Source organism: Geosmithia morbida, assembly GCF_012550715.1.
Source record: "Geosmithia morbida isolate 1262 chromosome Unknown scaffold_15, whole genome shotgun sequence".
In the NCBI taxonomy this organism is placed as follows: domain Eukaryota; kingdom Fungi; phylum Ascomycota; class Sordariomycetes; order Hypocreales; family Bionectriaceae; genus Geosmithia; species Geosmithia morbida.
The window spans coordinates 463,236-490,932 of NW_023336202.1; the positions used below are offsets into that span (position 1 = coordinate 463,236).

Sequence of the window (27,697 nt, forward strand, 5' to 3'; positions counted from 1 at the left end):
TAGGTTCATAGAGTTCGGCGCAAGAAGCAGGAAAAGAAAAGAAATAACAACACATCGGGTCTTTCATATATGTTTTATATACATATATATATATATATATTTATTTATTTATATATCTACGATACGAAGCGAGGCGCGGTCAGCTACTTACGTCCTGTAGTCGCCGTTGATGGTGACGTAGTCATGGCTAAAGTCGCAGGTCCAGTGGGTGGTGCTCTTGTCACCGGTGCCCAGCCTGACGACGATCTCGAGGTCCTCCATCTGGAGGATCTGGCTGGCGCGGTCCTCGTCAACCTGCTCGGGCTCGCCGTTGACCAGGAGGCGCAGCTCGGGTGAGCCGTCGGTGGGGATGAAGGAGACGTTTGTGCGCTCGGGGACGATCTCGGGGACGTCGTTCTGGGGCTGGCCGGGAGGGGTGATGAGGGCGTAGCCGGCGGCGCAGAGGATGCGGCCCCAGTTGGCGTCGCGGCCGTACAGGGCCGTCTTGACCAGCGGGGAGCGGGCGATGGAGCGGGCGACCTCGCGCGCGGCCTCCTCGGTGGCGCTCTCGACGACGCGGATCGTGACGAACTTGGTGGCGCCCTCGCCGTCGCGGACGACGTACTTGGCCAGATCAGCCGAGAAGTCGGTGACGATGTCGCGTAGGGCAGCGTAGTCGGCCGACCGTTCCGAGGCGACCTCCGTGCCGCCGGCGGCGCCGTTGGCCAGCAGCGCCACCGTGTCGTTGGTCGAGGCGTCGCCGTCGATGGTGATGGAGTTGAAGGACCGGTCGACGGCGTGCTTGAGGACCTGGGGCATGACGGCGGGGGAGACGGGGGCGTCGGTGGCAAGGACGGTCAGGAGGGTGGCCATGTTGGGGGCGATCATGCCGGCACCCTTGGTCATGCCGGCCAGGCGGTACTCGATACCCGGGGAGGACGGCAGCGTAAAGGTCCGCGACATGAGCTTGGGGAAGGTGTCGGTCGTGCAGATGGCCTTGGCGCAGCTGAGCCAGTGCTTGTGGGTGTCGCCGGACTGATGGTAGGCCACGGGGATGTGGTCGATGATTTTCTGTATGGGCAGTCTGGTGAAGAAGAAGAAGAAGAAGAAGAAGAATCGAGGCAGTCAGCACACATGCACACACACACACACACACACCCTCCCTCCTCTCCCTGCAAATCATCCGGCGGCCCAGTCTCTCTCACCTCTGCCCGATGACACCGGTGCTCATGACGAGGGTCGAGTCCTCGGACCCGACGCGCTGGTCAGTGGTGCTGGCCATCTTGGCGGCATCCTCGAGGCCTCCGACGCCGGTGACGGCATTGGCGCAGCCCGAGTTGATGATGACGCTGCGGATGCCGGCGTTGGCCTTTGTCTGCAGAACCTTGCGGCTGAAGGTGACGGGGGCGGCCTGGAACTTGTTCTTGGTGAAGACGGCGGCCGCGGAGCAGGGGCGGTCCGACGTGACGAGAGCCAGGTCGGGCTTGCTCGTGTTTCCAGGCTTGACGCCGACGAAGACGCCCGAGGCGCTGAAGCCCTGCGGATACGTCCCCGACTGCGGAACGTACTTGACCTTGGCTGGGGGGATGGAGCTCAGCGACGAGGCCGAGTAGCAGGCCCGTGTGAGCTTCATGATGGCGTCTTTCTCGTTCTCTCCTCCTCGTCAATTGGCCTGTCGTGGTTGTCGTTGTCGTCAGAGTGTTTTGGTGTCGAGAAATGAGCGAAGATGGCTGCTGCGACCGTCGGGATTTTTTTTTTTTGGGAGAGGGGGGGGAGCTACGAGTGAGTACTTTGTCGTATGAGGGAGGGTAGCTCCGACTCCGGCGGACTTGCTGTGTCTTGGAGATTTGGTGGACTCTGATTCCGTCGATAGTACGGCAGTAACAGCCGGTTGCATAATACAATTATCGGAGATGAGAGATATAATGGTCAAGTGCTAGCACTCTGCACCTGTTCATTTTCATTCTGATCGTTTCCTTGATAGTAAGTACTAACATGTAGACATGGAAGGATGCTCCTCATCCCACGGCAGTGGGAAATGTCATTGTGACTAAGCCAGAGAGGGCTTGCTTGACTTGGGACATCTGCCAAGGGTGATGCGACGGTGACCATGATATGTTCAAGGAGCACAGAGGTACAGTATGATGATGCGGACTTCTCTACATGCATTGTCATCATGATCGATAGGAAAGAGTCAAGCTTGGCGTCGCTGCCCGCATCTTCCTTTAAAGCTGCTCGTATGGAGTCCACCCCAGCTTCCTTCCAGGCGACAATGAGGATGACAATGACAATTGACAGGGGGAAAAAAAATGAATGACTGAGGCCCGTAAGGCTTTACCGAAGCCTCATTTCCCCCAAGGCCCCAATGTTGGAGGCGCCAAGGTTGCAAGGCAGAAAGGGGAAGAAAAAATTACAATAAAAACTGGCCCTGTCCAATGAGAAGGATAGAATATCCTTACCTAATCACAGCCAGTGGCTCGGGCTCCCCTGAACGTGAAGGCTATAAATTCCTTCCGTGCCCGCTCCCTCTTTCAGTTTTCTTTTCCTTCCTTTCTCCTCCATCCGAGTGCACGGGCGTTTTCCTTCTCCGTGAAGCGATAAGCTGAGAGAGGAATTTTGCTAGTTGAAAACTATACACAAACCGCTCCTAGTTGGGTTCGCCTGGCTAGGGAATTTTTGGAACTCTATCAAATTCCATTGGATGGTCTTTTTTTCTTTCGTTACGATTCGGTCCCTTGCTGGTCCGACGTGAAGAAGGAGTGGTGACGGTGACCAGGCTACGATGTGTCTGTCGGTCAGTACACAGAGCGCAGCAAACGCAGCAGACACTTGGGTGCCCTGTGTCTTGAGATCTGGATGAGACGTTGAATGTGAGCTGTGTCAATACCCCGACGTGGTAGAAGAGAAGTGATGATGAGTGACGCGTATTGGGCGAAGTATTTTTACTTTTTTTTTTCGTGTGATGTGATGTGATGATGCACGGCCACGGCCAGCATCATCTACCAGGACGTCTGGGGCGATTGGATGATGGTGCACAATATTCCCTCCACTGAACCCAAGAGAGTCGCACATTGCATCAAAGTGGTATTTGTGCTCCTCGATGACTCTTACGATTGTTGTTCGTGGCACATGAAGATGAAATCCACCCTCTTCACTCTGCCGACCCCTAACACTTGCGGCGTGACCCTCAGCCTACAGCGCCGGCATCATTGTAAGACGTGGATATCTATACGGAGTATTACTCTGTATTGTAATGTACGTCGTAGATGCATAGAATGCCTGATAGATGCCTGATGTCTACCTACTGCTAGTAGTATGATGATATATTATTCATCTGCGAAACACCCCACGTGAATACCGTGGAGGAAGCTGGTCATGATTCAGCCTTGATCACCCATCCCAGCAGCGCGGGGCACAGTTTTATTACCAAAATCCGAACCCTCCCCCCCACTAATGCAAACCGCCACTATTTTCTGTGACTATGACTCAACCTTCATTTGCCTGTCAGATACAGTCTAATCAGCAAACACGACGACTCTTGGCGAGCGGCACCGATTGTGCCTTGCATCTAGACAGACCCATACAGCCTCTGGTATCGGGGAGACTGCATGTCTTTTTTTGTCGGAACGCCCTCCAGACATCTCTCCACGCTCCTTTCTCTGTCGAATCACGTTCTCCGATTTTCGCAACCTCACAGCAGCCTCTCGGTCCAACCCGCGACATCGTCTCTTCCCCCATCTCCCACTGCCACCACCGATACGTATAGGCCCATGGCAGCCGAGTCGGGCGACGCTTCTGCTGCCGCTGCTGTGTCGGGTACAGCGCCGGAAGTAGACCGGCAGCCTCAGCAGCCCCGGCAACAGCCGGACCAGGTCAAGGACGAGCAGCAGCAGTCAAAGACAGAGACGGCAGCCCCTGCCCCAGCTCCGGCCCAGGCAGCGGCCCCAGCAGCCGTCCCGGAATCGACAGCTGCTGCTGCTGCCGATGCGCCCACTGGCGAGAAGAAGCTCACCAATGCCGAGCTGAAGAAGAAGGCCAAGGAGGAGAAGGCGGCGAGGCGAGCACAGGCCAAGGCATCCTTGCAGTCGACACAGCCCTCCGGCTCCCAGGGAGCGGCCGGGGACGCAAAGGGTGCGAAGGGAGGGAAGCCTAAGCAGGACGGCAGCGGGCCGTCACAGAAGCTGGCCGTGCGACCGGCAGCGGGTTCCGCCGCTGCCGCTGCCGCCGCCGCCGCCGCCGCCGCCGCCGCCGTCGAGGCTGCGAAACCGGTCATCCCAGAATGCTTCAGCCATCTCCCCGTCGCGAAGAGGATATCGCTCACCCAGGCTGACAAGGATGTCCATCCCGCCGTGCTCATGGTCGGCCAGCACATGGCAACCTTCAACGTGTCCGATAGCACCACGCGAGTCGAGATCACTCTCCTTGCTTTCAAGAAGGTGAGGGCTCTCTCCAGAGTGCGCTTGTATTGTCGCCCTCCCCCCCCCTTCACTTCCGGCATCTATATACTGACGACGAGACGCCCAAAACGAATAGGTCATCAGCTCGTACACCACACCTCAGGGCACCACCTTCTCGCGACACTTCACGTCGCACGTCCTCAACCCCCAGGTCGAGTACCTGGCGGCATGCCGCCCGATGTGCTACTCGATGGGTAACGCGGTGCGGTGGCTGAAGCTGCAGATCAGCAAGGTGGACATTGACCTGGCGGACTTTGAGGCACGCAAGCTCCTGTGCGAGGCCATCGACGTCTTCATCCGGGACCGCATCCGGTTCGCGCGTCCACTCATCTCCGGCTCGGTCACGGACCACCTGGGCGAGGAGGAGGTCATCGTGACCTACGGACACCACCGCCTGGTCGAGCACGCCCTCGCCTTGGCCAGGTACATGGGGCGCAACTACGCCATCACCGTCCTCGACGACCCCTTTGACCGCACAGGCCTGGCCTTTGCCAAGCGCCTCTCGGCCATCGGCTACGACAGGGTCACGTACGCGGCCGACCTGGGCGTGCTGCGCTCGCACCTCGCCGACGCCACCTGCGTCCTCGTCGGCGCCGAGTCCGTCTTCAGCAACGGCGCCCTGTACGCCCGCGCCGGCACCTGCGACGTCGCCATTGCCGCCAGGGACGTCGGCGTCCACCTCACCGCCCTGTGCGAGGCCGTCAACTTCACCGACCGCGTCTCCGTCGACTCGCTCACCTACAACGAGATCGACCCCGAGAGGTGCACCGAGCACGACTTCCGCCTCCTTTTCGACACCACCAGGCCTGAGTATGTTGACTCTATCGTCAATGAGCTGGGCTACGAGACCTCTTCGTCTGTGGCGTCGTTGCTTAGGAAACTCGAGGTGATTTAGGCCTGGCTGAAATGGGAGGGTCTTTTTAAGGGGTTGTTGTTCTTGCTGTAGGGGGGAGAGGTTGTTGCTTATTAGACAAAAAGCGGAAGGTCAACATATGAAATTGATCCGGCCCAGAATCATCTCTCTCATCGACCTACATCGTTGCGCGAATAGTCAGGTCACTCGACAATGTGTCTGAAGAAGCACGTTGTTACTAGAGAAAAAAAAATAGAAGAAGGAAGAAAAGGAAAAGCAAGGCAAGACGTAGAATCCCATTGACCTGTGCGATTGTGTGCAGTCTTCCACATGGCCGCTCCCTCCTTCTTCCCTTGTCACACGGTAGAGAGAAGACAGACAGCAGAAGGAAAGGGAAAGGGAAGGAAAGAAGCACGATATATACAGATGCCCCGCCCTCACCATCTCACACTCAGAATTCGAATCCCATCTTCACCGGAACCCGCACCCCTTCCCCTTCACTAGGAAGCATCAGCCTCGGCGGCGGCCTCCCTAGCAGCCGCCCTAGCCCTCTTGTCGAGGAGACTGTTCTTGCGCTCCGTCAGCAGAGCGGTCTGCCTGTCGTCGACGCCCTGCAGCCAGTATCCGAAGCTGGCTCCGCCGGCGGCGTAGACGGGGTACGCCCACAGGGAAGACTTGTTGAAGAGCGGACGCATCTCGATGCCCATTTGCCAGAAGCGAGCGGCGACGCCTATCCGTTCAATAGCGATTAGTCTCTCTCTCTCTCTCTCTCTCTCTCTCTCTCTCTCTCTCTCTCTCTCTCTCTATCTATCTCTTTCTCTCTATGTCCCCTCTTCTCTCTCTAATTCCTTTTTGGAACCCCTCCCCCCGCCATTTAGGATACCGGTTGGATGTTCCTAAGCTAAGGGAGTGTTGTCGGGGGAGAGTGGGCTTACCGAAGAAGCTCCAGAAGGCGATGCGGTGGACCATGATTGCGGTTCTTTATCTTATGCGTGCGTCGTTTCGATGTGTCTTTTCTTCTTCTTCTTTTCCAGACTCCCGGTTCCGGAATACAGCGACAATGGGGCGGCAGCGGATTCGATAATCGCGTACGTTGTTCAATCCATCAACTGAGGCCTCGGGGACCTGGCCTGACGATGGGGGAGATGTGGGTCTCTTCTCCACATCACGTGATTTTAACCCGCACTCACCCGTGCCATGACGGACCAATCGTCTCGTCCTGGTTTCCAACTTTTCCAACTTTCCCCGATTACTCCGGACTTTCTGCTATGAGGAGGAGTCCACTCTACTCCATAATAATATTCTCGACCATCATTTCCGTCATCTACAATGGGCATTTGTATATGCACACGCAAATGTCAACAGGATAAATAGTCGGAATCATAGAATCTCAACTAGTAAATCGTACGATGAGCGCTTATTACCGTGACTTATGCCAAGCGCCTCAAGACTAGGAACAAGAATAACAAAAGCACCACATACTCACATACTCATCTCTATTCCAGGTAGTCTATTGTCGTTCAAGGCACACACATGCAGCATATACAACATCCCCCCGGTATGTCTCAACTAAACGACGTCGAGTATGGAGGCGGCGGTCCCCTCCCGTCAGATGGTGTCGATTGACGCTGCTGCTGCTGCTGCTGCTGCTGGGAAGCAGGTCTGTCCTGGAGCCACCGCGACACCTTGACCATCATCTTGCTAAAGTATTCTTGAATGAACGATTCACTAGTAGTAGTAGTAGTAGTAGTCGGAAGATAGTCAGCGTCTTTGTTCCTCCTTCTTCTTCCTCGGTCGAGTCGTTTTGAATATAGGTTGTGTGATACGAGGGTACGCGGGGGGGTACATACGTGTAATAACTGTGATCAGAGTTATGTGTCGTGACGAGGTTATGAGCCAGCTCGTGAGCAAACACGACCCACCACCACGTCGCAGCCTCAGCCCTGCCCTCCCGTGGACGGGAGCCCTCGACGTGCTGGGCATGCAGCTGCAGGTAGAAGCGCAGGTTGAAGAAAAGGCTGCCGCCCTTGTTGAAGGCGATGGATCCGCCCGTCTCGTCGTAGTAGATGTGCAGCACGTCGCGCGACAGCGAGTATATCTCGCCCACGTCGCCGAGGATCGAGGCGAACATGTTGATGGCTCCGATGTTGGTCGCGAGGAAGTTGGACGGGTCGGCCTTCATGTCGCGCGACACGTACACATGGACGCCGTTGGACGCCTCGGCCGCAAGGGTGATGTTCTGCGCCGGCGTCTGGTCGCAGTACGTCGCCTGCTCCTTGACCCGGTTGACCTCTGGCTGGGAGAAGACGCTCGACGACCCGTGGGCTCTGGTCGCGTTGACGGCCTTGAGCAGGTTCTGCTGGATGGCTGCCGGGCTCGTCACGCGTCCGTCGTCGCTCTGCTGCGATCTGGTGCCGCTGCTGCCGCCGCCGGCATCGGTGCCTGACGTTGACGATTCCGGTTGCCTGGTGGTCTGGCCCGTGCTCTGCTCGAGCTGCTCCAGTATCTTCGATCCGCCACCGTTATTGCCGCTGCCGCCACCCTGAGTGTCCAGGCCGAGACGGCGGGTGAAGTTGGTGAAGAGGCTCTTTCCGCGCTTGGCGAGATCCGCCAGGTCCGTGTTGGAGTCTTCGGGCGAGTCCCACGAACCGGGCATCACGGGCTCAGCCTGCTTTGGCGTCCGTGCGACGTCTGATGAGCGCCCGGCGGCGGCAGCAGTGGCGGCGGGCGATTCGGGAGTCGTACCAGCCGCAGCTGCCTGCTGGGCCCAGAGCCTCTCCCGCTCCTTCATCTTGCTCTGCTCCTCTTCGAGCGCCTTGCGCCTCGCGTCCTCGGCGATCCTGGCCTCGGCAGCCTTGGCTCGGAGGATGCGGTCGACATTGTAGCCGCGGGACCTGAGACCGTACAGATCGAGCGTCAGGAACGGCTCGAAGAACAGGTACGCCTGCTGGTTCGGGCGATCCAGGAGCATCTGGCACAGAGCCTGCCCGACCTGATACATGTCCGGCTGTCCAGCATCGGCAACGTAGAGGACCCAGGCCCCGGATGCTTGGGCGCTGGCCGCGGTACGCTTCTCGACGTGGCTCTGACGCTGGCCCTGCAGAGTGCGGCGCAGGGCCACCGAGGTCACCATCTCCACCTGCAGATTCTTCTCGAGCCATTTGCTATCGTGCTTGACGGAGTCCCGGCGGTAGTTGGCGTACTCGTAGAGGAAGATCTTGGACCGCTCGATGACATGCTTTCGCAGAGAGTCGGCCTTCTTACCTCTGCCGGTCTGCGGCCCGATCCGCACGTCCTCCTGCACGATGCTGCCCAGCTTCTGGGCGCCCAGGGAGAGGTAGAACTTCTCGAGCGTGTCGTCTTCCGGCGCGCACAAGAGGTGGTCTTTGAACAGCCGGAAGCTGATGATGTCGTCCACGACTACGATGCTGCCGGCGGGAGCCAGCTGGTACTGCCTCACGGGCGCGGCCTCCTCGTCCTCGTCCAGGTCAATCAGCGACTCGTCCTTGGAAGGTGCTGCGAGTTCCTTGTAGGCGAGGAGGAAGCCCGACGTCTTCATCTTGCGCCAGAGATCCTTGTCGCGATGCAGGGCGGCGGACTCTTCGGCGAGTGACTTGAGAAGCCCGAGGTATTTCTCGGGGCTCTGGAGGACGCTCAGGAGCCTCGCGGGCTCCTTGCATGCCATGTGCGCCACCTCCAGCTTGGTAGGCTCGTTCTTGGCTCCGCAGGTGAAGAGGAAGGCATTCGCATCCTGACCAAAGTCGACAAAGTCGAAGATGTCGCCATACGTCAGGGATGAGCCGAGGTAGGTCCGTGACGGACTGATGTGCGATACCGCCGTCCCGGTCTTCTCGCCCTCCCGAGAGAGTGAAGATCGAGTCACGGGAACGATTGCGGCATTGGCAAGCTTGGCCTTGACTCCTCCGAGCTCACCGATCCGTGGGGCAAAGTACCCGAACAGGGATACGGCCTCCCCGTAGCTCTGCGGCGGGTTGGCCAGTAGTCGGTTGACACACTCATTCATCGGCGGATCGCGAGGGACGCCGAATTTCTGCATACGTCAGTTAGCATGACGGAGCAACGGACTGATGATGTACTCCGCAGTAGCAGTACGTACCGTAGCGTGGTCGTGTAGGTCCTTTCTCAAGATCTGGAAACCAAGCGCAGAGGCTCTCTCGTTCGTGAAGCACGCCGAGGGCTGAACGAGCTGCGTGCTGCCCTGCAAGGGCATAATGGCCTTGCGGCAGGTGGAGAGGTCGAATGCGCCGTAGCGGTTGCTGTGGTGGTTGGCGATGAAGTACGTCATGGCCGACGTCCGCAGCGCACCATCCTTGGACGACATCATCTCTACAAGCTCGGGGGCGGAAGGGTGCGGCCGCAGACCGAGGACGGTCAGGAAACGGGCTTCCGGGCTGCTGGGACGGAAACTCCCGGGCGGTCCTGGCCACTGGATGATGGGCAGCTGGAGTGTTCTCAGGGTATCCTTGGGCTCGAACAGATCGGACACCCTGTACAGCTTTTCCGTCCCCTTTGTAGGCTCCAAGCCCTTGGGGCCGGCCTCTGCCGGGCAGATGGCCGAGTTGCGGAGCTTGTCGAAATCAGCCTTGGGGATGTCGTTCTGGACCGAAGCCAGGTACTTGATGAGCTCGACGTGACTCCACTTCTGCTGGCTCTTCTCGGACGACGAGGGGCTGAGGAGTCGGGTGAAGATGGTCTCCAGGTCGAGAGTCTTGCGGACGCCGATGGCAGCCAAGAACTTCTCCTTGACCTTCTCGCAGCCTTCGATGGTAGGGAGGTCATCAAAGAGCTTCACGGAGGGGAAGAAGGCCTCTCCCGGCCTCTTCATCCCCGTCTTTGTCGGCATGACTGGCTGCTTTTCCAGGAGTTCCGCGACTACACGTCGTGCGTTGGCGTTGATGGTGTCCCAGTTCTTGGATAAGACGGTGAGGATCTGGATAGCGAACTTGGGTGACTTGGTCATGCTCTCCTCTTCCGGCCTGTACGAGTTGCTCTCGAGCAGGAACCGCAACCAGGGAACGATCTCGAGCGGCTCCCAACCCAGAAACTGCAGCTCTGCCGCCGTCGAGTTGATGGTGAAGGCAAAGGGGATAGTGGTAGGCGGCACGGGCAGGTGTGCGGGGATCTTGTTGCTGACCAGGTAGTTAGCGATGCTACCGAGCGTGATGATCTCGCCCTTGTCTTCATCGACGGTGCCGACTGCGACCTCCAGGAGTGACGTCCTGCTTCCGGAGTCGAGCTCGCCCGTGAGGCTCTTCTTTCCCGCCCAGCTGATGAACTGGATGAGCTGGTCCTTGTTGAGTGACTTAGCCTCCAGCTCTCTCTTGATGTCGGTGACGGTGATGTCGGAGATGAGGCCAAAGTCGATCAGCTTCCGGACAAACGGGTCCTGGATCATCTCCTTGGGGAGAACAGGTATGCTGTCGATGAAGCCGGTGAGCTCGGACGACTCCAGCCGGACCTGGGATGTCTGCAGAACGCCTTGTGACGAGTAGACCTCGATGGACGCCTTCTTGAAGCAGGTCCAGAATGCCTCCTCGATGATCTGTCCCACCTGACCGCTGGGCGTCGAGTCACCAAAGTAGAAAGTCTTCAGGATATGCGATGCCATGGGCATAAACTTCTTGACGTTCTCGTCCGAGAACTTTCCGTGCTTGTCCAGGCTGCGCTTGATCTCCACGTTCAGATCGTTCATCTCGTTGGCAAAGGCGAGACGAGCGACGATGCCAGCGGCGCGAAGCAGCTCGACGTTCCACGTCCTGACCCACCGCGCATTGAGGTCGATGGCCTCTCTCTCCACAGTCGGAATCGTCGAGGGGGCCGATATGTGCATGCCAGCCCCCGTAGTCTGCATGGTAGGGAAGCCGATGAAGACACGACCGCCAGGCTTCTTGCTGGGGAGGACGGAGGCGAATACATCTGTGGCCTTGGAGATTGCCGTACCAGGCCCGGTAGGGCCGGACAGATTCGTTCCGTCGTACGAGGAGGTGAGGATGGATATCTTGGTGCTCTTGGGCGGTGGCTTCTTGGTGGCGCGCTCCAGCTCAGAAGCAAAAGACGACGTCACATTGGTCCGGATCTCGGCCGTGGTGGCCTGGAGGAAGATGGTGGAAGTGTTCATCTTCGTGACGTCCTCGGCAATGGTCGTCTGTGCCGTACGCTCCTCATTCTGGGCCTTGGTCTTGGACGCCGACTGGGAGGTGGCGGTGGTGAGGCGAGCGAAGAAGGACCGTAGCGAGGACGGTTCGGTTGACGAAGCCGCCTCGGGAGTCTTGGCCGCAACGTTGACCGTCTGGGGCTTCCAGCCTATGGCATTCACAAAGGATGCATCAATCTGGGTGCTGGTCCGACCGGCGGCGATGACCTTCATGATGCCCTCCTTTGTCCTGGCCTCCAGGTCCCGAGGGAGGTGCAGCTCGGCACTAGGGGACGTCTTCTTCTTGAGGGACAAGATTTGGTAGTCGTCGATCCAGAACTCGATTCTCTGCAGCGCCACAAACGTCAAGCTGGTGGCCAGGAACTGGCTGACGGACAGTAGGTTGGGCAAGGGCGTCGTAGCGCTGCGGTTGTCCAGGACAAAGGTGGTGTGGTGGGTGGCCTGGTCCTTGGGGATGTGCGACTTCTTGGTGAAGAGGGCGTTGCCCTTCCAGTAGAAGGCCATTGCCTCGTCGCCGGAGCTGACGAAGGGCTCCTCGCAGTCGGCAAAGACGCTGTAGAAGCCGACGCCGAAGGCACCAATCTTGGTCTCGTCCGGGTTACCTTCGGCGATCCTCTTGAGGCGGCCCCAGTCCGTCTTGGTAAAGGGCTGGCCGTCGTTCTGGACGACGAGACGGCACACGGTGTGGTGAGATATCACGTGCTTGAGCAGCTCGGATCGGCTCGTGGTACTAGGCATGGGCACCTGGGTCGACGGCAGCGTCTCCCACTTGACCGAGACGGTCGTGGCCTGGGCGTCGGCGGCGTTCTGGATGAGCTCCCGCAGCGTTGTCCACTCCCCGGAGTAGCGGGCGAGAACCTTGTCGATCAGGGCTCGGGTGTCGACCGTGACGGCCTCTTCATCTTCGCCGTCTCGAAGCGCCGCGGCGCGTAGTCGGGAGTAGTCCATGATGACGATACGGATGGACGGTAGGCGGTGTGGTCAGTGATTTCGAGAGGAGGAGGGTGATGTCGGAATATGTCAGTGCCACATAGTGAAACAAGCGTTCTGTTCGGAAAAAAAAAAAAAATTCCTTTTGGCTCCCCTCTCGGTTGGATAGGGCAGAGCCAATGATTCGGCGGTTGAAGAGACAAGAAGCAGCTTGCTTGGCTTGCTCGGGCGAAAGCCAACTCCTAGATCGTGGCGAACACAAGTCGTCTATGTGACCAGGCTGCCAAGGCTGACAAAAAGAGGTCACGCGTCCAAAGCCACGGTGTTCTCCTGTAAGCCAAACAGAATGGTCAGCAAATACTACAACTCCATATCTCCATGCTCCATCACCTGAAAGGCAAGAACCGACTTTTGATAACGGGAATGATGACGTGAATCCTGTCACTTGGCCGTCCCGAGGCCTGAGCAACTTGACAGCTGCAACACTTCAGAGTAGCGGACCGGTCCCTGAATCCTGGTGACCGCCCCCACTATTATTACGTCGTGCCCAGCTTCAGCCTTCAACAGAGAGACATCCCTCTTAACCTGCATCTGCTGCCGTCATCGTCCATCATCGTCGACCTTTACGAATACAAGTGCTATCCTTGAATGGCTGTCATGACACCTATTCTACCTACGACTATTGACTCTCCGATGCATCGTCACCGTCTATAGAGGCACAGTAATCTCCGGCTATATTCGAAGACCATGTCCCCGTCACACCCTCATCGGCCTTGCCCATGACCTGAAACGCCATTGCCATGCTGCTCCCCTGTTGCCACAAGACGTCGCAGTGCAGCAACCAGATGCCCTCATTGTCGGCCTTGAACCGGATCACCACGTACCCATGCGGCGGCACATAGACCGTATCCTTGGACACGGGATTCTCCAGGTTGAATGGTCCGCCTCGCGGCTTCTTGGAATCAAAGGGGTCGTAATGGTCCCGTCCACCATTCGCCTGGTGTGATCCCACCACGTAGAAGTCAAAACCATGCTGGTATCAACACGGTTAGTGGCCGAGAGTCTTCAGTGTTTCCCTTGGCAGGTATTCCTTACCAGGTGGAACGGATAACCTGTCCCGTCCACGTTGTTTATCGTCAGCTCGACCCACCCGGGCTCGGCCCCCGTCCAGGGGACGAACTGATGCTCGTTCCAGTCTTCTGGGTTCAGGGTGATGAGCGGGCGAGACTGGGGTACCCATGCGGTATGGTTGATGAAGCCTTTCGGCACCATGCCTTTGCGCGACGTGATCTCGATGGCAGAGAAGACGGTGAATGTCGTGAGGGGCTTCGGCAGCAGTCGCGAAAGGGGCATGCCCACGATCCCCGACAGGTTGAAATGTGTAATCTCTGAGCTGCTCCTCGCAGGTCTCCGTGTGGAGGCCTCTACAGTCAAGGCGAACGACTGGTCGGGCGTCGGGGCAAGGTTGGGCCGCGTAAAGTACCTGCATCGGTCTCCGGCGTCAGCAGCGGACCCCCCTTCCCACGGACAATGGTTGGAAGAATGTGGTCGGGTGGGCTGATCTCCTCCTACTCTCTGTCCAGCTGCACCGTGAGCTCCGTGTCCATGTCCAGGGCAGCTTCCGGCCATGACATCAGAAAGTCCACCCTCTCCCCGGGATAGAGGACCCCCATCGAGTTGGACGTTTTGTTTGAGTCGACCCGCCGCCCACCATCCACCTGGATGACCTGCATCTCGGAATCGGGCACCGAGAACGATATGCCGGCCAGAGAGCTAGAACCCCCTCGAGCCGTCAGCAACGACCTCCTGTGATCCATGTGTTGAACGGTGGATGCCTGCTCACCCGACATTGATGACCCTCACTCTGTAGCTGTGCTTCTTGTCCAGACTGAGCCACGGCTTCGACACCTCGGTGCAGTCTGCTGGCGAAGCAGGGACAGCCATGGAGCATTCAAAGTGGCCCTGGCCGTTGATGAGGAGAGAATCAGGGGCCGGCTTCGGGTGAAGAAGTCAGCGCACGCTTCTCGCAGAGCCGGGATGTCTACCAGGGCAACGGTAGAGGTACACATACTTCATCCCCCGTGCTCGGTACGCTCATGGATGAGCCGAGAGCGTCCTGATATGATCGGTGGTACCAGTCTCCTACCATGAGCAGCAGCTCTTCATCGTAGTCGTAGACGACGGCCTCGTCATTCTCCGGGCTGTGGACGATGAGGCCTCCGTACAGGCCATCGCCGCGCTGGACGTTGGAATGGGCGTGGTACCTGTGACATGTCTTAGTACTGCTGGTAGTATATCGTGCTGTATTCATGCGGGACAGAGCGGAAAAACCATCGTACCAGAACGTCCCTGCTTGATCGGCTACGGGTACACGATATGTGTAGTGCCCATCCGGTTGGATCGCACATTGAGTGATGCCAACAGGCCCGTCCATATGGTTGGCCCCTGGACAGTTTAGATATCAGCAACGACTAGAAAGACCAGGAAGGGATATCACTAGTTAGATGTGGGTAGAGAGACAACCTCTCATATGAAGGCCGTGCCAGTGGAACGACACTCCTTCGTCAGAATGATTCACAATCTCGATCTCGAGCACATCTCCGGAGCGAGCCTCAATGGTGGGACCGGGAAATATGCCTATAAGAGCAAGCGGGTTAGGAGAGTCCATTGAATGCCGTATATATGAGAAAGAGAAGAGTATATGCATGTCTATGCCGGGCGGGAGAATGTGAACGAACCGTTGATGAGAAAGACCTCCTTCTCAACACCGTCCGGGGATATGATAGCCTGACTGACGACCCAACGGTACTTCCGGGTTCCCTGCTCACGGGACCGGTGTTTCCTTGGGTTGAGCAGAATCTCAAAACCCCCCCTCTGAGGCGCGGACACTTCGATCCCCGACTGTGGCTCCGCGGAGCTGGATGGCGACCGGCCACGGCCCGTCGAGGAGGGGTGCCGTTGCGAGAAGACGATGAGTGAGACCGACAGGTGCAAGAGAACCACCAGTGCCGATATCACGTAGACGCCACGCCGTGACAGTCTGGACTTGGAACGGCGACCTTGTCCCATCTTCTCCTTCCACCGCGGGACAGCCTGCCCGGCAATCTCGTCGACACCCAGGAAAGGTCCCCGAGACTCGTCAGTTTCTAGTTGGGCCATCGTGTCTTCTTCTTCTTCTTCTTCAATCAACAGTGATGCATGCGCATGCACACGAGGATCCGATCTCACTCCGACAATATCAATGGGCCAGTTGAGAATGAGAAGCCAGCAAGGCCCCGCGAGAGAGCTAGGACTAGGACTACGGCAAGTCCCAGCTTCCCTTTCCATGTGAAGAAGAGGGGGAGGCACCTTTTACTTCTTGCCAATTACACCTTGTCCGTTCTTCAATCTCTTCACGCTTCCACACTTCTGGTATAGCGTATTGTGTAAGAATGTGCGCCAAGGGTCAAAGCGCCTGCTCTGTAGTACATGTCATTGTTGAATCCAATGTTAATGGCTTTGAAATGACACGCTCCCGACAGGTTGGCGGCTGGCCGTCAAAGAAAAGAAGAAGGGGAGAAGCGGAAATGCCATCTCTTCGGACTTGCGAAAGCGTATCGTGGCTTGCACGTGGGGAGAGCCGATCCTTGATTGACGGCCGTGCTCAGAAAGGGCAATAGCTGATAGTACCTCATGCATGTAGTGTAATACGGAGCCCAGTATTACACATGGATATAAGCCGGCTTGATCCCCGATATCTTGAGCTTCACCCGTCACTCGTAGATATGCAGTCTCGCGTAGTGGGTGGTTGGCATAGATGATGTCATCAGACGCTGTATATAGGAATGGAATAGATATATAATCTGTACACTCGGTGTAATTCAACAGACATGATCAATACTGTCACGCAGAAAAAAAAAACGAAAAAAAAAAGTCCCATGCGGTTTCTCACGGACGCTGCGTCGGGTTGACGTTGCGGTCTCGCCCTTCCCTTGACCGTGAACGATACCTATCCCTCCTCGGTTCATCGGGAGCATCGCGCGCTCGGCTCCTACTCCTATCCCTGTGCGACCGTCGTTCGGGCCGTCGTTCACGATCGCCCCCCCCGTCGCGGCTGCGGTTCCTGTGTCTCTCGTGCTCATGACGTCTGTGACGCCTCTCCGGGTCGCGACTCCGACTCCTGTGGTGACGCCTCCTCCTATCGCGACTCCGACTCCGACTCCGACTCCTATCCTGGTGACGACGATGGTGGTGGTGACGGTGGCGACGACGTCTCCTTTCCCGATCCTGATCATCATCTTCGTTGTCGTCGCCGTCGTCGTCTTCGCCGTGCCTCCTCGATCGCCCTCGCTTCGACGACGACGACGACGCCATGCCAGCCTCCTTCTCCTTTTCCGGTGCAGCAGCAGCAGCGGACGAAGAGAGGGAAGGGCCTATCCGTCGCTTCGTGCCGACCTCGACGGCATTGGCGCCCGACGTGTCACGCTGTGGAGGCGGGAGCCCCATTGCGCGCGCCATGGCATCCTCCTCCGCCTCCTTGATCCTGCGCACCTCCTCCTTGCGCTCCCTCTCGATACGCTCGGCGTCCGTCTCGCCCGATTCGTTGGGCCTGCCGTCGCCGTCAGCCTTGGCGTACCATCCTAGGTCGCGGCCCTGCTGCCATCGTCCGACGGGCGCCTTGAGGCTGTGGCCCAGGTAGTTCTCGCGGTGGGACGAGTTGGCGACTTCGTCCCAGCTGAAGTTGACGCCGCCGCGGGAGCCCGATTTGCGGACGGTGGATACGAGATCCATGGCTGAGTGGCAGCGTTTGTGTTTTTCCTTTGACTGTCCTTTTTGCCTTTCCGGGGGGGGGGTTTCCAGCAGATTCGTATGCCTTCTTTTTCTTCTTCTTTTTCCGTGTCGTGTTCGTAATGATTAAATGATGGAGGCGTGCGTGTAGGCTGCAGATTGCAGGGTTAAGAGGTTTCAACTGACTGGGCCAAAGCGCCAAGTAAATGATAATAACCAGATGATGAATAAAAATAAAAATAAAAATAAACGACGCCTGGGGTCAAAAAAAAAAAAAAGTAGCTCTGAAGCAGCTCCTCCAGTCCTACGTCAACGGCCCACCAACAACCGTTCATCTCAAAAACAGTCTGCAACCCACCAGACGTGACGACAACAACCAGGCATAATACCGGCAGAAGCAGACTTCATATAATATAGACAGCGAAATGCCTAGTCCCAACGACCCTCCCCTCGACGAGATCCAATGGCGCTCCCCCGCCTCGATAGCCCAGTTGGGCGCCCTCCACTCCAACACCATCCTCTTCTACTTTGCCGAGTCGCCCTTCTTCGAGCGCACGTCCAACAACGCCGTCATCATGAGCCAGGCCATGAGCAATCCCGACATGTACCACTTCATCCAGACGCGCGAGGCCTTCGAGGGCCGCCTCAGGACCATGACCGGCCTGGAGTTCATGGTAGGCGAGGAGCCGGCCGAGACCGGTCCTGGCATGGGCACGGGCGTCTGGGTCGTGCGAAAGCAGACCAGGAGGAGGGACGGCGAAGTATCCATCCATGCCTCGTACTTTATCGTCGGTGAGAACATTTACATGGCTCCCACCTTGGGTGATATCCTCGCATCTAGGATTGTACGTGGTTTTCTTCTTCTTCTTCTTCTTTCTCCTTTATCCTTGTCCATTTCCCTCCTCGCCACCATCGTTGTAAAGACTTGATCCTTACCGTTGACCGCTTAACCCAAGATGTCCATATCAAACTCCATGTCAAAAGCCCTCCCCGAGGCAGAGAGCGTCCGTAAATGGCATCCAGAGCTAGGTCACGCCTACTACCTCCCCAACAGCCAGACCCGCAAACCCACGACGACGACGACGGCGGCGGCGGCGGCGGCAGACGAGCCCACCGCAACCAGCAAAGACGACACACCCATGCCCGATACCGGCAACAGCAACAGCAACAAGACTGCCGCCGCAGCTGCCGCCGCCGACCCCGCCAACGACGACGCCTCTCTGGAGAGATCGGCGGAGGAGGCCTTCCTGGTCCACATGCGCTTCGGGGGCGAGTACATTGACGAGAACCCCATCACCGGCAGGCCGGGAGAGTTCCACCTCTCGTCGACGGGTCGCAAGCCCGTGCCGCCGCCTCAGCTGGGAGTCCAGCAGGGCGGGATAGGCGCCATGAATGGGCCGTCGGCCATCAATGCCAAGTCGTCGTCTGACGACGGCGGCGCCAGGAAGGACGGCGCGTCGGCGAGGGAAAAATCAAAGTCTGGGTCCCAGCCCAAGCTGAAACGTCGCAAGAGCAAGCTCAGCAAGGGATCCGCCGCTACCACACCTGCAGCTTCCTGATAGGGAACGAGAGAGGAAAGGGGAGCGAAAGAAAGAAAGGGGGAAATGGGGAAAGAGAAGAAAGAAAGAAAAGAAAGAAAGAAAAGAACCCCCCCCCGACTTGGAGTTCATGCTTATTACAACGGACAGAGGCGCATATTTGATACCCCCGTGTGGTCACGAGTACAGGGACAATCATCAGCATCATGATGAAGTACGTTAGATTTGGGCAAAAGGATAATGAAGGATTCTGTCTTCTCATGTTTTGCCTTCATTACCAGTGATTCCCCGAACCAATGTCCTTCTTGAATGGATGGTAAAACATGTGGTTAGCAATGCGGTATCGTACGAATAACACTACTCTTTTTTTTTTATAAAAAAAAAAAAAAAGAAAACCAGCGTCGCGAACTCCCTCAATTCACCACCACCCATCCCTTGATTGTCTTCTTCTGCTTCAGCTTTGTAGCTGGCATCGGCCATCCTTGTCCATGCGTCGACTCAGACCTGACGTATGGCACCACCCAGCTCTCCCGCATCGAAGTACCGTCCGCTACCCATGTCCTGACTTCCTTGATGGGCTTCCCGTAGCTGACGAGCGGCGTTCCCTTGACCAGTCCAAAGAGTTGCTTGGCCGTCAGGTCGGTGAGGGAGTGCATCCTCGTCTTGGGTTTCTTGGTCGAATCCAGGCCCGATGGGGCAGACCGCTGAAGGTAGGCGTAGACGATGTACCCGGGGCACTCTTGGGTGCTCAGGTGCGCCATCGGGGATTCGGGGTGGATGTACACCAGGCCGTCCTCGGGATCATCGCCTCCTTGCAGCGGGGATAGAGTCATGTAGGGCACATCGATGGGGCGGCGGGGCTTGCGGTACTGCTCCGGAGGGTAGGGTGACATGTCGGCGCGGATGGCGACCTGGTCGATGAAGCCTGCGGCCACAATCTGCTTGAGGGCCGATACCTGCAGGGCCGTGGGCCGGCCGAGCCTGGGTTCAAAGGTGAAGGCGGCGTAGGCCGCAACGTTGGCTCGCACGATGTCTGTGATCTGTCGGCGGAGCTGCTGGGCTTCCTTGAGGACCTTGTACCGGACAAAATGGCTCCTGCACCACTCCTCCGTGTCGTCGTGGGCGAATTCGCCAACCACCTGGAGAAGCTTCATGGCATCCGACTTGTCGTCTAGCGAGCAAAAGGTCCGGTGGACCTTGCTGAATTCCCTCCTGGCGTCGGCCTGGCGGTCCTCAGCCATGACATCAGCATTTGTCCGGACGCCAGCGTCGTGGTCTGCTGCAAGCTCCGGAATTGCTTGGCTCTCTGGGAGGAAGATCTCTGCGGACGACAGGGCGGCGACCATGGCGATGGTGTAAGGCAGGCAGCCGTACATGTGGCCTATGAGAAGGATCCTTGCAAATCGGGGTGCCAGGGGGAAGACGGACATGCTCCTCCCCTGCTCGGTGACATGACCCGTGTCGGCAAGAGCGGAGATATATGTGAGAACCTTCTCTGCCTTGGCGAGCTCCTGGCGGTCCGGCGGAGTGGGAAAAGGGAAGTTGACGACCTTTGTGAGGTTCATGGCCTTGAGCTGGAGCACAACACCCTCCAGAGGCATGCGCAGCAGCTCGGGGGTGGCAAAGTCGGCAAAGTCACGTTCGTAGACGGCCGACGAGTAGAGGCGGTAGCAGTGACCTGGGCCTGTCCGGCCGGCACGGCCGGCTCTTTGGCTGGCACTGGCCTTGCTGATCCAACCGACTCCGTAGCTCTGGACACCCGTCAGGGGCTCATAGTGACGCTCCTTGGACCTGCCACTGTCGAAGACGTAGCGTATCCCGGGGATTGTCAGACTGGTCTCGGCCACGTTGGTCGCCAAGATGATCTGCCGAGTGCCCGCTGGCACTTCTTCGAATACCCGAAGCTGTTCCTGCGTGGGCAGCAGCGAGTAGAGGGGTAGGATCTTGGCTCTGAGGGGTGCTGCCTCCTGGTTTTCTTCAACATCAAACTCTTCATCCTCATCCCCCTCATCGTCCGACATGATCTCGTCAAAGTCATCCACATCATTCGAGTTGCCGGTTTCAAAGTCGTCGCCGAATTCGACATCCTCAGCCTCGACTGGAGCCTCGCTCGCCGGGATCCGAACCTTGGGGGGCTCGGCCGTCTTCAAGCCTCCGAACGCCTCCTTGAGACGCTTGCTCAGATGCACAATCTCGTTCCTTCCCGTCAGGAAGACGAGGAACCCTCCAGGCGGCAGCTTCTTGTGTCCACGGCGGATCTTGCGGAACGCCTCGTCGACGTAGTCGGCTGACGTTTTGCGGGAAAAGTGCATGGTGACAGGATGCTGGCGGCCCTCGACTTCGAGGACTGGCGGGGCCTTGGCGAATAGTCGGGTGTTCATCGTAAGGTCCTCTATCCTGAGGGTAGCAGACATGATGACGAGCTTCAGAGGCTTCTTCTCGGGATCCTCCTCAGCGAGCTCGCTCCTCAGCTTGATCACTCGGCTAAGCATGCCGATGAGGACGTCCGTGTTGACGCTACGCTCGTGGGCTTCATCAATGATGATGGCTGAGTACTTGGCCAGGGACAGGTCCTCGGCCACCTCCCTCAGAAGCACGCCGTCGGTCATGAACTTGATGGCCGTGTCCTTCTTGGCTGTGCCTTCGAACCGGATCTGGTAGGCGACCTTGGACGAGTGGCTGCCGCCCAGCTCAGTCGCCACACGTTTCGACATGCTCACGGCGGCCACGCGGCGAGGTTGCGTGACTCCAATCATGCCAGGGGTCGGCGAGTCTGGTGAGCCGTATCCGGCTTCGTAGAGAAACTGAGGTATCTGCGTCGTCTTTCCGGAGCCGGTTGCACCGCAGATGACGACGATGTCATTGTTGTGTATCGCCTCCATGATGCGCTGTTCCTCGGAGACAACGGGCAGCTGGAGCCTGGCCTCCTGGATCTCGGGCCTCCTCTCGACTGCGATGCTGAAGGCCTTGCGGCCGTTGTCGGCGGTCGGTTGGAGCTCCGCCGGTAGGGGCTCCTGCTCGGGTGTTCGGGGGACAAAATTTGCGGGCTTGGGTATCACCGTGTTGGTCGTCGTTTGGTGATCGGATGGGGAGCCATTGACCTCGTTGATCTGTCGCTGGGCCCAGGCCTTGAAAGCTGAAACTCTGGGTGCCGTAGCTTCATCGCCATCGGACTCACCCGAGTCCTCGTCGTCATCGGAGGAGCCCCCTGGGCTTCCGGAGGATGATGTGTCCTCGGCATCGCTCCCCGCCTCATGATCCTCGTCTTTGTCTACCGACGACCTATCGTCGCTGCTGAACCCGCCCCACTCCTCGTGCTCGGGCTCCTCGGCGGCTCGAGACGGAGCAAGCGAGAATTTCGACTTCACTCCGCCCCTCTTCTGGCGTTTGGGAATGACGGGCCGGCCGTTCTCGTCGACATCCAGAGGTCGCTTCAGACCGGCCCCGACAGCAGGTGCGCCTTGGGACGACGATGCTTCCTCCTTGGCCCCTCGCTGAATGGATGTCTTCTCGGCAGTCGTCTCTTCCCCCCTGACTAACGTTGAGTCCGTAGAAGGCGTGGGCTCATCTTCCGAATCCTCTCCGCTGTCCGAGTCGGCATCAGCGCCGAGGGAAGCCGTTTTCCGTTCCTGGAGAAGGATATCATCTCCATCGTTGATCCCGGCCTTCTGCTCCCTCATGGCCCGCCTCAGGGCCTGTTTTTTTGTCTCCCTGCCACTCCCGAGAGCCTTGCTGCTGGCGTAAAGGCTGGTGTCGACCTTCTTCTTTGCCAGATCGGCCAAGAGCTGGCGGTTTTCATCCTTTCTCAATTTTTGGTCGATGTACTTTTCCAAGCGTTTGGCTTTCTTGCTGCTCATGCCATCCTGACGAAGTTCCTCCTTCATCTGACGTCTCTTCTTCTGGAGTTCCTGCTCCCGATTGGCAGGCAGGACCTCCTGGTTTGTGTCGACGACTTCATGGCGAGAGTTCTTCTCATCCCTCTGTCGGGCTAGAACCTTGTGCTTCCTCTGGCGAGGCACAAACTTGCCGGCCATGGCTATAGCCAGAAGGGTAAGATGGGGGTGGTGATGATGGCAATGAGGGGGAAGTGGTAATGATGGATAATTTGATGTACGAAATCTCGATATCTGACATGTATGATGATGCGGCAAGGACCAAATATGAGTGTCTGATATATCCTGTGTGTACAGATTACAATGAAAGAAAATGTCTGTAGATGTCTTTATTGACCATCTGCCTCTTTGCCTAAAAAAAAAATATCATGTCAAGCCACAAGGGTCTAGCGGGAAGGTACGAACGAGATTAGTGTTGGTGTGGTTTCGTCTCCACTTTTCGCTTGCTGTGAGCTGTGGCAGGCTGGCAGTCAGTTGCCCCCGCGCTGACAGCGCTGCACTACGCGGCAGAGCCACTTGGAAGAAGGAAGGCAGGCCACTCACCGTACAGGTGTCGGTACAGATTTCATATTATTAATATTGTAGTATAGGGCGGACCGGGGACTTTTTTTTTTTTTTGAACTACTGATACAGTATAGATGTCCGTCCATGATGCCTGCGAACCCCAAGCTCGCAGTGATGATGACCTCTCACCCTGAATTCACTTCAGACAACGCTCATATTCATCTCCAACAATCTTCCTATATATCCACGTCTTCCGTTCTACTCCCCTCCCATACTATTCTTGTATTAGTACTTGTAGGGAGTGCTATTGTCTCACCAGTATTGATATATTGATTGATATAATAATACTTACTGTACAGTAATGTAGACGGACCCTCATGGTGGGGCAGCTCACCCTACACCACGGACAAGTTGAACTTCCAACTCCAGCGATTATCCCACCCGCGCGCCTGAATCCAGCCAACATCATCATCGGTCTCACCAGAACACACTTTTTCTTTTCTTCTTCTTTTCTTTCTTTTCTTCTCTCCCACAACGATGGATCCCAGACCAGACACCTTCCCGGCAGGCAGCCGTCAGATAACCGGCACATTAGGCTCCATCCCCACCGAAGTAAGCCGTCTCGACTTTTCGGACAAGATACTCCTCACTATATCTCAGCATGGCAGATTATCACAATGGGTAGATAAAACTTTCACCTCTATTCTTCTTCCTCCTTCTTCTTCCTCCTCCCCGCCCACTTCTCTCAGAGCACGCTGACGGATGCCCTCAGATCCAAGTCCCCCTAACAGGCTCCTCAGCCGACCAAGTTGAGATGGCCCTCCCCTCGGCTGGCACCTCCCTCCTCCCCTCCGCCCACCTCACTCCCAAGACTCTCCTGGGCGGTGGGGGTCAGGACCGGGAGACCATCGGCCAGCTGTACGCCGCGCAGGTCGCCAGCCAGATTTCCCTGCGTGCGCCGGACGATAGGCGCATCCTCGTACTCGGGCTGGGCGTGGACCTGGCCCAGTTCCAGGCTGATGCGAAGGCGAGTAGCAGGGCTGACGCGCAGAGACAGACGTTTTTCGATTTCCTCGAGCTGGTACAGCGGGTCTTGTAATGTTATGATGAACGACTCAAGAATAAGACTAGATAAAATAAGTTTTTTTTTCTTTTTTTTTTTTTTAAAAAAAAAAGAGAACAGAGAAGAAGGAAGAAGAGAGAGACGGGAGAGGGAGAGGTTCAATTCATCATGGTCTGTTCGAATATAAGTCATTTCTGGTAGTACAAGGACATCATCGTAGATAATACTATCTCTTGTAGAACCTTCAAAGCCAAGATGGCGTCATCTAATCAATGTACAACAACCCTACCATCGGCACCCCGGCACCCTCCAGCTTTCCTGATCCGGAAAGAAAACACTCCATTGTCCGAATGAACACACGAAAAAAAGAGACATGCGTGTAGCAAGACGAGAAAAAGGAGCCCCTGTTTTTCTGTCTAATTCCCAACACCTTCTGCGTAGACAGTCCTGCTTCCGTGATGCATGATGGATACCGGTGACTGGTAAAGGAAATAAAGGTCAAGTGAGAAAGATAAGTCATGTCCCCAGTCTCGTCAATGTAGGCATAAAATCATAACATTGGGTCTTCTTGTCTCTTCCTTTTCTTTCAATAAAAAAAAACCGCTCGTCGGCGACGTACAAGGGGCCCATTGGCTCCCTCATCCATGATGCTACATGAAAAGCCTCATATCCCATGCCCTCTTTTCTCATTTCGACTCGGTCCTCGTCTTACGGTCCCTGTCATTCAACATGGTCAGCTTTTCTCTCCCCCCTCTCATTTTGGGAAGCAGGTTACAAAGAAAGAAGAAGGGAGAGAGAAGGAGGAAAGGTGAGAAGTGAAGGAGAAGAGAGAAAGAGCAGGATTTTTTTTTTTTTTTTGGTGAGAGACTAGAAAAGAGAAGAGAGCAAAAGACTCACGTGCTCAATCTCCTCCCCAGCTGCTGGAGCTTCTTGTCATTGTCAGCCTCCTCGGCGGCCCTCTGGAAGGCCGTGGCGCGCTCCTCCTCATGGTGCTTGACCACCTCCTCGTGGGAGGGGGGCAGACGCTCGTTCTGCAGGTCGACCTTCTTAGCGTCCTCGAAGGTCTTGATGGCATCCTTGATACCTTCGCCGCCCATCATGAGGGTTCCTGCCGGTAGACGTCCGCCGGAGACGGTCTTGAGCTCGCTGACGCGCTCCGACTCCTCTCGCAGGACCTGGAAGACGCGCGACATGCGGCCGATGGCGAGGACCTTGTTCTTGATGGCCTTCCGCTTGAATTCGATGCTGTTGGGGTCCTCGGAGTCGGCGGCCGGCGAGCCCAGGGTGCCCGGTGACGAGGCCGACGGGGTCTCGTCCTTGAGCTCCTCCTCGGAGCAGGTGCTCAGGATGGCGATGAGCATGTCGGTCAGCTTCTCGCCCACAAAGGGCAGCGACCAGGTGAAGACATCCATGAAGTTGGGCAGCCAGTATGGGTGGGGCGTGCAGTTGAACTGGCGGATGTTCATGACGTTGTTCTCGTACTTGAGCACGGCGGCCTTGTTGTTGTAGAGGTCGAGGTAGTTGGGGGCGGAGAAGATGGTCATGACACTGGGGAAGCCGGTGGTGCGCGTCTTACGGTACATTCGGTAGCCGGCATCCTGGGCTTCGTGGGCGCGGATGACGGAGAGCAGGTTGTTCTTCTCGAGGAAGGCGCAGGCGGCAGGGTACGAGAAGAAGTAGGAGCAGCCACGGACGTGGTTGTGCAAGAAGTACTCGCTCGACTTTTCCTGGCCAAAGTCCTCGAGAGGGTCGGCCCAGAGGATGTCGCACATGAGGCCCTGGGTGGGGGGCTCGCGGAAACGGTCAACCTGCGGGCGACGGTGGTCAGGTCAGTACGGTGCACGCCGGAGATACAGCACCACCAGCAACGATACGTACACTTCGGAGGTCGTCGAGGGTGTGCAGTTCGGGGCTGAGACCGCCGTGGATGCAGAGGAACTGCTTGTTCATGACGGCAGCCAGGGGGAGACAGCAGAAAGACTCGAGACAGGCCTCGTAGATGGCTTCGGAGTACTTGTGCCTGCACTCGAGCTTGAATGTGAAGTAGTCGGTCAAGTGGCGACACTCGTGGTTTCCGCGCAGCAGCCACAGCGAGTTGGGGTAGTGGATCTTTAGAGCCCAGAGGTAGAGGACGCACTCTATGCTGAAGTAACCACGGTCGACGTAGTCGCCGAGGAAGAGGTAGCGCGTCTCGGCGGGGTCACCGCCGACCTCGAACAACTTCATCAGATCGTAGTACTGGCCGTGGACGTCGCCACAGACGGTGATGGGGGCGTCCATCTCCAGCAGGTTGGGCTCGGAGCGCAGGATCTCGGTCCCCTTCGCGATGATCCACAGGGTCTGCTCCTCGGTCAGACGACCCTCGCGGTAGAGGTGCTGCTTCAGGAAGTTGAGGTCGGGCTTGCTGTGGGTGTCATCCTCGAAGAACTGCTCGTCGGTGGGGAGAAAGGTAGCTGGCGCTTGAACATCTGTTTTCAGGTCGTCGCGAAGATCAGTATCCCGCTGCAGTAATCAGATAGAAACGGCGGATTGCAAGACGACACAACTGCCGACAGGGAGCAGCCAACCAAGAGATCATGGACGGTGACAGAGATCGAATGCGGTTCACGGAAACAAGCACATGTCCGACGCACCTTTGCAAACGCGCTCGACGGTGCTCACTTGGGTGCCATCATCCATGGTATGGATGGAGAAGTCGATCTCGGGTACGGGCTTCTTGTCCTGAATAGCACGGATGGCATTGTCGACATACTGCTGGTTCCGACGCTCGCCCGGGTTGGCGGCAGGGTCGGCATCGGGCTCCATGGTTGCTGACATGAGGGGCTGCTGTCGATAGGAGGCGCGGGGGTATGACAATAACCTGGAGAGGTAAGACACGAAAAAGCAGCCAGTGCCGACCAAGGTGGCGCGGCAAGCTGTCTTGAAGCTGCTGCTGCGTCTCTCTCTCTCTCTCTCTCTCTCTCTCTACAGAAGGGAGGGGAAAAAATGAGCGAACAAGTTAGGTGGGAGACTGCTGTGCGATCAACGCCGACGAGGTAGTGGTCGATCTCTTCCCCGAGGAAAAGCAAAGTGACGGCGGTGCTGTCCAGAACAGTGAGGATCTCGAAAAAGAGGGCGGGGGCGGAAAGGAAGTTGTAAGAGAGAGAGGCAGAGAGGGAGAGTGTCTGAAGGAGGTCCCAGTGTGTGGCACAGGAGCAACACGGCCACAGGCGTAATACAGAGCACCAGCTTTCCTCGTTGGCGGTCTCTCGTCTAGGAGCGGGGCACACCAAGTGGGAAGGCAACGGTAAGGACACAAATCTGGTGTGGGGTGGGGGGAGGGGGGCCAGGAGAAGAGAAGGATTGAGGCGAGCATTAGCAGCAGCAGCAGCAGCAGCAGCAGCAGCAGCAGCAGCAGCAGTACGAGTACGAGTACTATATTACTCCATCGTATTCGCGGAGGGTTGAAAGACTAGCAGAGGAGACCTGTAATGTCCAGCTGTGTGGCCAGCGTATTCGACGTCTTTGGCGGATGACGGCCTGTACTGATCGCTAAATC

General features: G+C 57.2%; 10 protein-coding genes across 10 annotated transcripts; 3 read left to right on the forward strand and 7 right to left on the reverse strand.

The window, feature by feature from the left end:
* Window positions 1–147: 147 nt before the first annotated feature.
* GMORB2_2987 (glutamate N-acetyltransferase / amino-acid N-acetyltransferase) lies at window positions 148–1,612 on the reverse strand (the record flags this gene model as incomplete). The annotated part of the gene is made up of 2 exons (XM_035464963.1): window positions 148–1,063; window positions 1,185–1,612. The coding sequence occupies 2 exons, from the start codon at window positions 1,610–1,612 to the stop codon at window positions 148–150; spliced, it is 1,344 nt and encodes a 447-aa protein (XP_035319201.1).
* A 2,137-nt stretch (window positions 1,613–3,749) lies between these two features.
* Window positions 3,750–5,331, forward strand: GMORB2_2988 (translation initiation factor eIF-2B subunit delta; the record flags this gene model as incomplete). Its single annotated transcript, XM_035464964.1, has 2 exons — window positions 3,750–4,415; window positions 4,513–5,331. 2 exons carry the CDS (start codon window positions 3,750–3,752, stop codon window positions 5,329–5,331), a joined length of 1,485 nt encoding a protein of 494 aa, XP_035319202.1.
* A 458-nt stretch (window positions 5,332–5,789) lies between these two features.
* GMORB2_2989 (NADH-ubiquinone oxidoreductase 14 kDa subunit) lies at window positions 5,790–6,258 on the reverse strand (the record flags this gene model as incomplete). Its single annotated transcript, XM_035464965.1, has 2 exons — window positions 5,790–6,019; window positions 6,225–6,258. The coding sequence occupies 2 exons, from the start codon at window positions 6,256–6,258 to the stop codon at window positions 5,790–5,792; spliced, it is 264 nt and encodes an 87-aa protein (XP_035319203.1).
* Window positions 6,259–6,854: 596 nt separating this feature from the next.
* GMORB2_2990 (Protein of unknown function (DUF3684)) lies at window positions 6,855–12,412 on the reverse strand (the record flags this gene model as incomplete). The annotated part of the gene is made up of 3 exons (XM_035464966.1): window positions 6,855–7,017; window positions 7,140–9,340; window positions 9,407–12,412. The coding sequence occupies 3 exons, from the start codon at window positions 12,410–12,412 to the stop codon at window positions 6,855–6,857; spliced, it is 5,370 nt and encodes a 1,789-aa protein (XP_035319204.1).
* A 661-nt stretch (window positions 12,413–13,073) lies between these two features.
* Window positions 13,074–15,553, reverse strand: GMORB2_2991 (Multicopper oxidase with three cupredoxin domains; the record flags this gene model as incomplete). The annotated part of the gene is made up of 7 exons (XM_035464967.1): window positions 13,074–13,427; window positions 13,490–13,877; window positions 13,967–14,167; window positions 14,238–14,389; window positions 14,466–14,633; window positions 14,973–15,031; window positions 15,133–15,553. The coding sequence occupies 7 exons, from the start codon at window positions 15,551–15,553 to the stop codon at window positions 13,074–13,076; spliced, it is 1,743 nt and encodes a 580-aa protein (XP_035319205.1).
* Window positions 15,554–16,321: 768 nt separating this feature from the next.
* GMORB2_2992 (Kinase phosphorylation protein) lies at window positions 16,322–17,164 on the reverse strand (the record flags this gene model as incomplete). Its single annotated transcript, XM_035464968.1, has 1 exon — window positions 16,322–17,164. One exon carries the CDS (start codon window positions 17,162–17,164, stop codon window positions 16,322–16,324), a length of 843 nt encoding a protein of 280 aa, XP_035319206.1.
* Window positions 17,165–17,586: 422 nt separating this feature from the next.
* Window positions 17,587–18,720, forward strand: GMORB2_2993 (uncharacterized protein; the record flags this gene model as incomplete). Its single annotated transcript, XM_035464969.1, has 2 exons — window positions 17,587–18,006; window positions 18,118–18,720. The coding sequence occupies 2 exons, from the start codon at window positions 17,587–17,589 to the stop codon at window positions 18,718–18,720; spliced, it is 1,023 nt and encodes a 340-aa protein (XP_035319207.1).
* Window positions 18,721–19,112: 392 nt separating this feature from the next.
* On the reverse strand, window positions 19,113–22,733 carry GMORB2_2994 (ATP-dependent RNA helicase DHX37/DHR1; the record flags this gene model as incomplete). Its single annotated transcript, XM_035464970.1, has 1 exon — window positions 19,113–22,733. One exon carries the CDS (start codon window positions 22,731–22,733, stop codon window positions 19,113–19,115), a length of 3,621 nt encoding a protein of 1,206 aa, XP_035319208.1.
* Window positions 22,734–23,633: 900 nt separating this feature from the next.
* GMORB2_2995 (proteasome assembly chaperone 3) lies at window positions 23,634–24,195 on the forward strand (the record flags this gene model as incomplete). The annotated part of the gene is made up of 2 exons (XM_035464971.1): window positions 23,634–23,777; window positions 23,869–24,195. 2 exons carry the CDS (start codon window positions 23,634–23,636, stop codon window positions 24,193–24,195), a joined length of 471 nt encoding a protein of 156 aa, XP_035319209.1.
* An 857-nt stretch (window positions 24,196–25,052) lies between these two features.
* GMORB2_2996 (uncharacterized protein) lies at window positions 25,053–26,964 on the reverse strand (the record flags this gene model as incomplete). Its single annotated transcript, XM_035464972.1, has 3 exons — window positions 25,053–25,967; window positions 26,038–26,627; window positions 26,793–26,964. 3 exons carry the CDS (start codon window positions 26,962–26,964, stop codon window positions 25,053–25,055), a joined length of 1,677 nt encoding a protein of 558 aa, XP_035319210.1.
* Window positions 26,965–27,697: the final 733 nt, after the last annotated feature.